Source organism: Rhinolophus sinicus, chromosome 16, assembly GCF_057876585.1.
Source record: "Rhinolophus sinicus isolate RSI-liver-muscle chromosome 16, RSI-T2T, whole genome shotgun sequence".
NCBI lineage: Eukaryota > Metazoa > Chordata > Mammalia > Chiroptera > Rhinolophidae > Rhinolophus > Rhinolophus sinicus.
This window is the reverse complement of record NC_142516.1, coordinates 48,474,652-48,485,671: the sequence shown is the minus strand read 5'-3', so window position 1 is coordinate 48,485,671 and position 11,020 is coordinate 48,474,652. Positions and strand designations below refer to the sequence as shown.

Sequence of the window (11,020 nt, the reverse complement as noted above, 5' to 3'; positions counted from 1 at the left end):
AAAAAATGTATTTCATACTGTAGTTAAATGTTCAAAGAAGTTGGAGAACCACTGCTGTAAGGAGACTCCTCTCTAGCTCTCCTGCTTTCTCCTACCCTGAACATTCACAACTTAATGTCAGGACATTCCAGCCTTTTCAGAAAACTGGAGTCAGGGGGCACTTTTGGAGAGATGGGTGGGGGGGGAGTAGGAGGGACAACGCAACAGTCCTTCACCCCCCCCCCCCCCCCCCCCCGAGCTTGGGGATATAGTTAGAACATTAAAAATATTTGAGATCATTCTGGATCAGGACAGAATCCACCAATGACAATGTGGGATTAACCAGCTTTGAAACACGAAAACATACTTTAACTGTTACACATTCTTTTACAAACACCGTGTACATGTCAGTGCCCCCTCCCCCCATTTCTATCTTCCAGGAGAGGCCTGAATATCGAGGTGGCCATAGATTTGGGGGTATCATTTTCCTACCCCCTTTTTATTTGCGCGGTTTTAAAAGCTTGTGAACACGGCCTGTGCAAATCCGAGCGCGATTGGGTGGCTAACCTGAGGAGTGGAGCATCTTTGGTGGCGGGTGGGTGTAAGGAGGAGGCGGCTGGAGGCTCTTACCCTGTCGGGTAATGCACAGCGGACCCTCATCATTGGACTGAGAGGAAGTAGGAGCGCTGTGAGGTAGGACAAGAAGGGATATAAAGGGTTGAGGGGAGTCCACCACACAGGGACTCGATGAGGCTTAATAAAGGGCAAAGCTCACCTTTGCTGGACGGTGTTGTAAAGCAAGAGAAACCAGAAGTCAAGAAGAACACCTAAAAGGGTCACCACGAGGGTTCCCACTTTTGGGAACACCCTGAACCCAGGCTTCCAGCCCAGCCCACCGCGAGCCAGGTGAGCGGCCTCCACCTCCCCTGCCGCTGCAGGCCCTGCTCTTCCATGAACTTGCCCAGAGCTGAACTCCTTCGCCCCACACCGCCGCGAAGCCTCCGGGGCTCCGACGGGGAAGACGGTGAGATCGATATCCTGGGAGAGGAGGAAGATGAAGACTACGAGCAGGAAGAGGAAGACGAGGAGGCCGGGGGGAGCCAGCAGTTCCTGGAGCAGCCGGAGCAGCAGGGGGCGCGGCGGGGCGCGAGCGCGCTTCCGGGCGAGCTCACCGTGAGCGGCGACCGCCGGAGCGACTCCCCTGAGTTTGGCACCAAGTTCAGGGCCCCGACGGGGTCTGCGGAGGCCTCCGGGGACGCCGCACCGCCGGCGAAGCCCCCCTACTCCTACATCGCACTCATCACCATGGCCATCCTGCAGAGTCCGCACAAGCGCCTCACTCTCAGCGGCATCTGCGCCTTCATCAGCGGCCGCTTCCCCTACTACCGCCGCAAGTTCCCCGCCTGGCAGAACAGCATCCGGCACAACCTCTCGCTCAACGACTGCTTCGTCAAGATCCCCCGCGAGCCCGGCCACCCGGGCAAGGGCAACTACTGGAGCCTGGACCCTGCCTCCCAGGACATGTTCGACAACGGCAGCTTCCTCCGGCGCAGGAAACGCTTCAAGCGCCACCACGCGCCCCCAGGAGCCCACCTGCACCACCCCTGCGCCCTGCCCGCGGCACCAGCCGCCCTGCACGGCCCCTTCCCAGGCCTGCTGCTCGGGCCGCCAGCCCCGTCGCAGCCTGTCCCGGGGGCCTACCCCACCGCCGTCCCCGGGAGTCGCCAGTTCGCGCTGCTGCACCCTCACCCCCTTCGCTACCTGCTCCTGTCGGCCCCGGCCTACGGTGAGGCGCCGAGTAAAGCGCAGGGCGCGGACCTGGGGACCCCCGGCGCCCTTCCGGCGTTTCAGTCCTCAAGGGGCTCCCAGCCGTGGGAGGAGGGCAAGGGGCCCGCGTCGCGGCCGGGAAGCGGATGCATTTCCTTCAGCATCGAGAGTATCATGCAAGGAGTCCGAGGAGGGAGTACAGGGGACGCGCAGAGTCAGCCCACGATTCCATGGGGCTACTGCCACCTCTTGCAGCGCCCGTCTGGCCTGTTGAGCCCCCAGGCCGCTGCCCCCTTGCTCCACGTGTCCGCCGCAAAGGCTGCCCGGACGATGTTGCAACAGCAACAGCAGCACCAGCAGCAGCAAGACTGTGCCAACAAAGGCTCGCTGCTAAGCAGGCACCTGTCGGCCGCCGCGGCGCTGCAGGGGTGTCAACCGGGAGCAGAGGACTCTAGGCTGAAGTCGGGCGGAGAGGGGACCTCGCCGGCCTTTTGAGGAGCACCCACACCCTGCCCTGGCACCAACTCCGCAGGGCGGACCTGGAGCCAAGCTGGAGAGCTGAGCGAGCGGGATCCCGCTCTCCCCGCCCCACCTCGCGCACGCTGGAGTGCGGCGGGCGTGTGCATCGCCATCCGGCAGCAGAGCAACAACCAATTTCGGTTCGCTGCGCAATGTTTACAAAGGAAAAGTTAGATTCTGCTCCCTTAAGACAACCTGAAAATAAACTACCGATGACGTCACGTCTCACCTTTTCCAGTCTCCAGTGTGGCTTCCAGGGCTTGCCCGATTTGTCCATTTCCACAGGAACTATGAACGTGAGTGGGGCATAATGGTAGTAAAATAAATAAATAAATAAAAGATACAGTGTCCGACGCACATGGTTCCCCTTCTTCACTCCCTAGGAACTGCAAGTATTATTCCCAAATCCAGTGCAAAATGCTCATGCTCTTTATGTCTTCCTGAAAGCGATGTGTAACATAAGAATTTTAATTTCAGAGCATTTATTTCTGGTCTGTGTGTCTGATGTGCCAACTTCCATGGAGAGGTGTTAAAATTAAATCTAACTATATAGACTAAATAAAGTGCTAAATCACCACACGATATCGTTTATTTTGTATTACGTCTCATTTATTCGCTTTCTAAATAAAACTTTTAAAACTTAGTTCTTTCCTCCCAATTTAACAATATTTATTACAGACACCAAACAACCCACTTTCGAAATGGCTTTTAAAACTTTCATATATTTCAAGTTGAAAAAGTCCTGTCTTTTGAAATATGGAATTTAGTATGTAGGAAACCTGTAGAATGAAAGAATTGGAGGACAAATAAATATATTCTCCATTTATTTTCTATCTTACTAAAGACGTTGATTTTTCTCCTGAATAAGTTTGGAAGACTATTTGAGATCAATTTGGAATGTAGTCGCCAGTGTTTATTGGTGGAGGGAAGGGGCAATTTAAAAAAAGCATTAGAACTTTCAAAACCCGGGCCTGAAGAAAAGGGGTATGTCAAAGAAAGCATTCATGTCCCGGACATTTGCAATTTTAAAAATTCTCTCTCCAGGCAGATGTCTTCTAGGGGTTGCTATTCTCTCTTGAGAACAGAAAGAAACTTGTTTGTTTCAAAAAGAATTAATTTCTAAAAGGATTTTACAGCCCGGAAGGTTTCAGGTGACTGGGTGGGAGGGAAACAAGAGCAAGATGCCCATCACCAAATACTCCAACCAGAAAAAGCAAATTTGTAGAGACTCTGCCGCTCTCCATGCCCTGAGCAGGCATATGTTTTAAAAGAATTGCTTTCCGAGCAGCTTTGTACGAAGTGACTACGGGTGTGAAAAGGTCGTTCCTCGTCAGCTACTCCCCAGCTCCAGCTCTGAATTCCTTATTACAAGACGGAGGGAAGACAGAGAGACACGTTTTTACAGCCATTCAATTCGTCCATTTTTACGCCAGCTTATCTCCACCCCATAATTCAGAACTTTCTGGGCACGGCCTGCCTGCAATCCCCGCTTCCTCCGGGTTTGAGGTAGTGCGGTTCCGGGACTGTTCTGGGAAGTTCCCAAGCCTAACCCTTGGTAGCCTCCAGGACGCAGAGCTTCCGTTTTTCCCCTCCGCTATGCACCTGCAGCCTCAGCCCGTGTGGTACTCACCACCAGTCCCCTACACAGGCCCTATTCTCGGGATGCGGACGACCCGCAAAACCCTCTACTTCCCCTTCGTCCGGCTCTCCCTTCTTGGGCTTTGCCCTTTCGTGAACTCTGTCTGACTCTCAGCACCTCAGCTTTAAGATCCTTTAGCAAATTCTGCAGGTCTGTGCCAACCGACGAGTTTGGAAACAAGCCGAGAATAAAGGTAGCCTAATTTCGTGTCGAGAACTCTCCGGTTCACATTCCAACCCCTCTTAGCCCTTTGTGCGGGAAACGTCTCCAGGCCTACATTCGTTCATTTATCCGGTCAACAAATGTCGGAGCGCGAGGTGCAGCCGGCCGCCGAACCCACAGCGGACCCTCGGGTCTCTCCAGGCGCGCCCTGCGCTCCGCAGGAGACTCGGAGTTTTCTTCCCTCCCTTTGCCCCAGGCCAGGTCAGCACGGCCCCCAACATGGGTGACTGCGGGTCAGAACCCGGCTCAAGCCGGCCCTCAAGCTCCCAATTTTTACCTAATGAAACTAAATCGAACGATGAATTTTCAAGAAAAACATCGATTCAGTGGAAGAGTAAGTGAAATGTTTTCCAACCGAAAGTGGCGCTTCGGGTCCAAGTGGCCCGAAGCGCTGCGACCGCGTGGAGCGGTCCGGCCTTAAGTGGGGCCCGCGCGAACCCACCGATAACTACCAGCACTTGCCAAGCCCCCACTGCTGGCCCGGCTGGCGCGTCCCTGGTGTTGAGGTGGCGCCGGAATGTGTAGAGGGCGCGTCGTGGTCGGTGCGGTGACCAGCCTGGCCGCCTTCCCGACCTCTCAAAGCGCGAGGCCGATGCTCTGGATCCCAGGCCGCGTCTGGGTGATTCCGCGCGGGGCGTCCGGGCGCCTTTCGAGTCTCGGGCTTCTCTTCACCCCGGTGCTGGCCTCCGGCCGCAGCCTTGAGCAATAACGCGGGGTCCATTTTAAACCCGAGTGCGTGCAGGGTACGTCCCTTCCCAGTTGAGCAACGCGATCAGGGTCGAAGTCGTCTTGGACCGTCGGGCTCGTCTTCTTGAGGCCGGACTGACTGGATGCATCTAGAGCTGCCGGGGGAGCGGAGCCGAAGGGATGCAGCTGAGTGCGAGTGCTTGGGGGGCTCAGAAAGGCTAGGGCGAAGGCAGGAAGGCAACCGGAGGATACTTTCTCTCTAATCCTGCCAGCTAATAATAACAATAATAATAGCGGCTAACGGTTAATTCCTGCTCTCTGTGCCAGGCACTGGCCTCCCCCTTTAACTCTCCCAGCACCCAATGTCGAAGACACTATAGAATCCTGTGCGGACAGAGTCCCAGAGAGCAGGTTCCAGGCTCTCTACCTCACCTGGAAAGGTGCTGGCTTGGGTGGTAGGTGGCCATCGGCTGTGACTAACTGGCCATCAGCTGCAACCATTTAGCTAATTAGCCACTAATATAACTGCCCTGGCTACGCTAGGGGGTGGGTTGATTGGCAGAGAAGCGGTTAGTGGATTGCACATGGTGTGGATGCCGGTTCCTGTGTCTCCAACCCAGCTGCCAGCAAGAATATAGTGGTATGACTCCCCTATCGATGGCTCCGTGGGTGTTCCTTTTTGGCCTCACCATGTCCTGCCTTCTTGTGCGGGGAGCAGGACCAGAGACGCTACATGACAAGTCCCCATTATTACAGGTAAGAAATTTGCGATTTAGAGAAATTAAGAAACTCGCCTGAGGACCTTTAGACCGACACACACCAGGCCCTGACTGGTTTTTGAACCTATAACCCCATGGGCGCCCGCAACCTTCTCTGGCCTTCAGGTCGCAGTGGCTGAGGCCTGAAGGGGGTTGGGGAACCTGGCACTACACCAGGAAGCACACTGGCTTCCTAAGATGTGGAGGTGGAAGGACGCACGCTCTCTCCGTCCTCTCCATCTCCCCACCACCCCCCAGACACATACTTCCCTAGAAAGTGCTTCTTGGCGCGGTGGGATCCCCGCAGGGACAAGACCCTGCCATGCCCCGGCCCACGACAAACTGGAGGACTCCACTTAACACAAGACGGTCAAAAGAGAGTCTGGAGAGTTGCGTTTTGCCTCTCCAGCAGGATATTCTTTCTTTCCCCTCATGATCCCTACGAAACCAAGCACCCCTGGATGTAGATATCCGAGGTACAGCAAACCCGGGTCTGCCAGTCAGCAGGAGCCGCAGCTTCCTCCCTGCGGCCCTCCCTTAGCGGTGGTGGTCGGCAGTGCCCTGCCTCGCCCTGTCCCGAAATTCCTCTTGGGAATCTTTTTTTTTTTTTTTTCATTAGTTTCAGGTGCACAAAAGAAAGTAATACTTAGATGTTTATCATTTATATCATTACATTTCCACTGTCTCTTACTAATGCTGTACTCCGCTTCTTGTAAATATATATATATATATATATATATATATATATATATATATATATATATATATATATATATACTTGCAGTCGACATTCATTACTGTTCAGCTTCAGCTTCAGGTGTACAATGCAGTGATCAGGCATCTACATCATCCCTGAGGTGGTCTCCCTAATGGGAATCGTGACCCTGCGCTCCACTTCGCGCCAAGCGCAGGGCACTGAATCCTGACAACGTGCAAGGGTCGTACTGTGCCCAGCTTGTTGGGTGGCACTGGCCTGGGGTAAGCAAGGGAGCCATGGAGGAGGCTGGGCCCGGGAAGGACCAGCCCTCAGTTCACCCTCAGGTCAGAATGTGGGATGGGAGTGGACGTGGGGGCCGCTACAAAGAAGGAGAGAGGGTGTTTGGGGATCTGACGAACTGGACGGAGCCTAACTGCAGGTGGGTGCCAGCGCGCCCTACGCAGGTGCGGTAATGTTCTAGGCGCCCTCTCGGATCCTACGTACTTGCAGTGTCCAAAACGTTTGGTACTTGCTTATTCATAGGAGTGTAGCTAGTGGTTCAGGAACATTTCTCTTTTCCCGTCTGCCTAAATCGGACGCCCTGCTCCTTTCGTTTGACTGGAATGAAATAACAGACGGTAGAAAATCCAGAGAAACAGCAGAAACTATGAGAAAAAGAATAGAATAAAAACGGCGATAAGAACTAACAAGGATGAGAGCCAGATAAAGCAAATTTCATCTTCTAAGATTTTGCACCCGTCCCTCACCACATTTAATTGGAAGTGTGGGGGACTCATAGCTTAATTCTCCCCAGTATTTAGGAAGAATGTTCAGAAATGTCTTCCCACATTAACATCTGATTCTGCTCCAAATTGTAATCTCACTCTAATGTCATCTTCCTGTAATTGCTACAAAAATAATTTAGTCTTAATGGCTGTTTTTTCATATCAGCACTGAAATTATTTTCATATGTTTTAAGCATTCATTGATTCCAGATATACCACTAGGTTCAAAGAACTTAAATAGGTGATAGCTAATACTATCAAAATTTGCTACCATCTCCCCCCCCCCCCCCGCAAAACCCCTAGAAAATTAGATACAGGAAAAGAAGATTTGAGAATCCAGTCTGAAATTCAGTTCAACACCAGTTCCCTGTTGCTCAACTACGTACCTTAACATAATCAAGGTGTATATGTTAAAATGAATGCTTATAAAAGAAATAATTGGATATAAACTTCATTCTCTTATTTGTTCTTAGAGTGCAGGAATATATTTACTGAAATCAGTAATAAAGAATATTTTGGGGTAGTTATGATTTATCCATCTTGTGAAGTAGTTTCTATTCCCAAATCCAGGCAAAGAGAACAATGCGATTAAATTAAATATAAGAGATTTCCTTTTTTTTTAGATATTATAATTTTGCCATCTATAGCTATATCTAAATTTAAAGCCATATGTATGATAAATAGTTCTTAAAATTAAGGTGACTATTATTGTGTTATCCAAGGATGTATCTGTTGTATAAGAGATTGTGGCATATTTCAAGCAGTGCTTTGCCCCCTTAAATTTGAATTCCTTTTTTTAATACAATGGAAACTTCCAAACAGATACAAAGGTAGAGAAATTAGTATAATTAACCTCTATGTACCTCTAGGCTAGATCAACCTTTTTTCAGCTTTACCCTCTGACAGCCCACTCCCCACTGGATTATTTTGAATTAAATCTCAGGTATTTTATCTGTTCATCCACAAATATTTTGGACATTTCTCTAAAAGATAAGAATTCCATTAATGTAACCACAGTACCACTGTCACACCTAAATAATTCAAAACTGTTTTTATTTAGTTGGTTGTTTTGAATTAGAATGCAAATAAGGTTCACACGTTATGTTTGGTTAATATGGCTAATACTGGATTTTTATGGTAAATTATTCCCAAGGTTAAGTTTATTTATTTAGACTTTTGAATATTAGCAAACAATAATACTGTTTGTAGAGGGGCAGGGAATAGTCAAGATACCTTGAAGCATCCATTGTTGAGAAAATAAATTTTTATTAGAGCAAAGGTGAGTCTGGAACTCTTCTGTGAAATTTTCCTGAATGTAAACATAATTTTCTTACAACTTTTAAGACTAGATTGCTGTTTTCCATGTATTTAAAGAAATATAGAATTACCAATAAAATATTTCATTTAAAGATTTGAATCTAGTCTTATGTTGGCAAGAATGAAACACTTTCTACTTTAAAAATAAAAAAAGTTTTTTTTGCTGAAGTTTCAAAGACATTTTATGTTTCAAAATTTTAGATTTTATATTGTTTTGTCTTTTAAAATGAAAACGCTGAAATGTAGTAACAGTCAGTGAGGGTCAGGGGTAGGGTAATAGCATAAATTCTGGGCTCACAAGAAGACAAATCATTTTAGGATAACCCCAAATAAAAAGGGACTCAGGATATGAAAGAAGTTAGACTGGGCAGAAAAAATTTCATTTGAATGTAAGAAATATAGTAAAAACTTAAAGTAGCCAACTTTTGGAGGCTCCTTATTATTTTAATATTAATAAGTAGGCTCACTAAGTAAAGTTTTAATTTCTATTTTTTTAATTGTACTCGTACATTGGGCTTTTATTTGTCTCATTCTGCAGTTATTTGCCGAGGTTTCTGGGTCCTCCACTCTCTGGAGTTCCTGTGAAGGTAGAGGCCACGTCTTATTTATCTTTATATCTTAAATAATTCCCAGCACATTGTCAAAAATACCTGGGAAATTGATTTGAATCTATTGTATCTGTAATACTGATAAGTGTGTAAAAGTGTGGTACACATATTGAGCTTTGATTTAAGGTTAGATGGATCTAAACTTATTCAAATTACCAAAATTGTTTAAAAAGTATTATTCACCTAGAATAGAAATTGTAGGTAAGGCTGGATTTGTATAATGTAATACCTTAATAGATCACATTCCTTAACCATTTAATGCCTGTTTGATAAGCAGATGATGTCTTATATAATGCTATTAGTTTTTTGTTTTTGTTTTTGTTTTTTTTGGCTTGAATTTCCTGATTCACTGCATTCAGCACTTAATCAATATGATATCATATAGTGTATCTGTATATAATATATACAAATATATCTATAATGTTTGACATGCAATAGCTTTGAAACTTTAATCCTGGAATAGATTTCCAGTGTTTACTAAAACTATTTAAATACCTACTGTAAGGAAACAGCTTTTGTTCCTTAAAATAAAACCAAGAGTCATGTTTTCTCAGAGACTAGCCCAGTTTCCAAGGATAGATAGCAGTGAGGAGTTGGGTTTCTGGATGAAATGTGTTTTGGTTTGCATTACAGTTCTGCCTCATACTAGTCTGCGATCTTTCACAAGCAACTTAACCTCTCAAAGCTTTAATTTCCCCATCTATACAGTGGTCATAAATATAGATTTCATTGTGGGGATGACCTGAAATAATGCATGTGACATGCTTAGCACAGTGCATGGCATGGGCTAAATGCTCTATAAATATCAGCTGTGATTTAGTGATGATAATAACAATGGTGTGTCTCAAAATGGAATCTTGCCTGACATCCACTTTCTTGTATCCTGGTCAGTATTCACATGGTGGGTATCCGTTATATCCTGCCACACACAGGTGCTGGACCGGGCATGCTGTATCTTTCTTGTCAGAGGGTTCCCAATGCTGGTCTTCTGCTGTTTTAGTGCAGCCTTCTGGTGTGAGGGGCAAGTGCATGCATATGTCCCAGGGACCGGCATAGTGAAGGACATACCCTTTGGGTGTGCTCTCCCTGTTTACATAGAGAACTGCTGTTGTTTACCACTGAAACCCGACAGATAACATGAAGTAACCACAACCCCTCTAACATCAGAATTAGCACATGTATTAGAAACAATAAATGAATACAGTCAAGTTGCTGTCTATAAGATCAACGTGCAAAAGTCCATTGCATTCCTATACACTAACAAAGAAATCTCAGAAAAAGAAATAAGAAGAACAATTTGTTTTGCAATTGTAACAAAAATAATAAAATACCTAGGAATAAACTTAACCAAAGGTGTGAAAGACCTATATACTGAAAACTATAAGACATTTTAAAAAGAAATTGAAGAAGACACAAAGAAATGGAAAGACATTCCATGTTCATGGATTGGAAGAATCAACATAGTTAAAATGGCCATATTACTCAAAGCAATATACAGATTCAATGCAATCCCCATCAAAATCGCAATGGCATTTTTAAAAGAAATAAAACAAAAAATCAGATTTGTATGGAACCACAAAAGACCCCGAATAGCCAAAGCAATCTTAAGAAAAAAGAGTAATACTGGAGGTATCACACTCCCTTACTGCAGCTTATACTACAGGGCTACAATAATCAAAACAGCATGGTATTGGCAGAAAAACAGACACACAGACCAATGGAATAGAATTGAGGACCCAGAAATAAATCCACATAAATATGGACAGATAATTTTTGACAAAGAAGCCAAAAACATACAATGGAGAAAAGACAGCCTCTTCAATAAATTATGCTGGGAGAATTGGAAAGCCACGTGCAAAAGAATGAAACTAGACTGCTATTTGTCACCATGTACCAAAATTAATTAGAAATGGATCAAAATAAAGAAGCAACAAATAAAATGGGAGAAGATTTTTGCAAACAACGCCTGTGATAAGGGGCTAATATCCAAACTATATAAGGAACTCATACAACTCAACAACAAAAAAAACAAACAATCGAAT

The 11,020-nt window shown here is 46.5% G+C and overlaps 1 protein-coding gene across 1 annotated transcript; it reads left to right on the top strand.

Moving 5' to 3' along the window:
- Positions 1-234: 234 nt before the first annotated feature.
- LOC109446671 (forkhead box protein D4-like 1) lies at positions 235-2,836 on the top strand. The gene has a single exon (XM_019730319.3). The coding sequence runs from the start codon at positions 931-933 to the stop codon at positions 2,239-2,241; it is 1,311 nt and encodes a 436-aa protein (XP_019585878.3). The 5' UTR covers positions 235-930; the 3' UTR covers positions 2,242-2,836.
- The last annotated feature ends 8,184 nt before the right edge of the window (positions 2,837-11,020 follow it).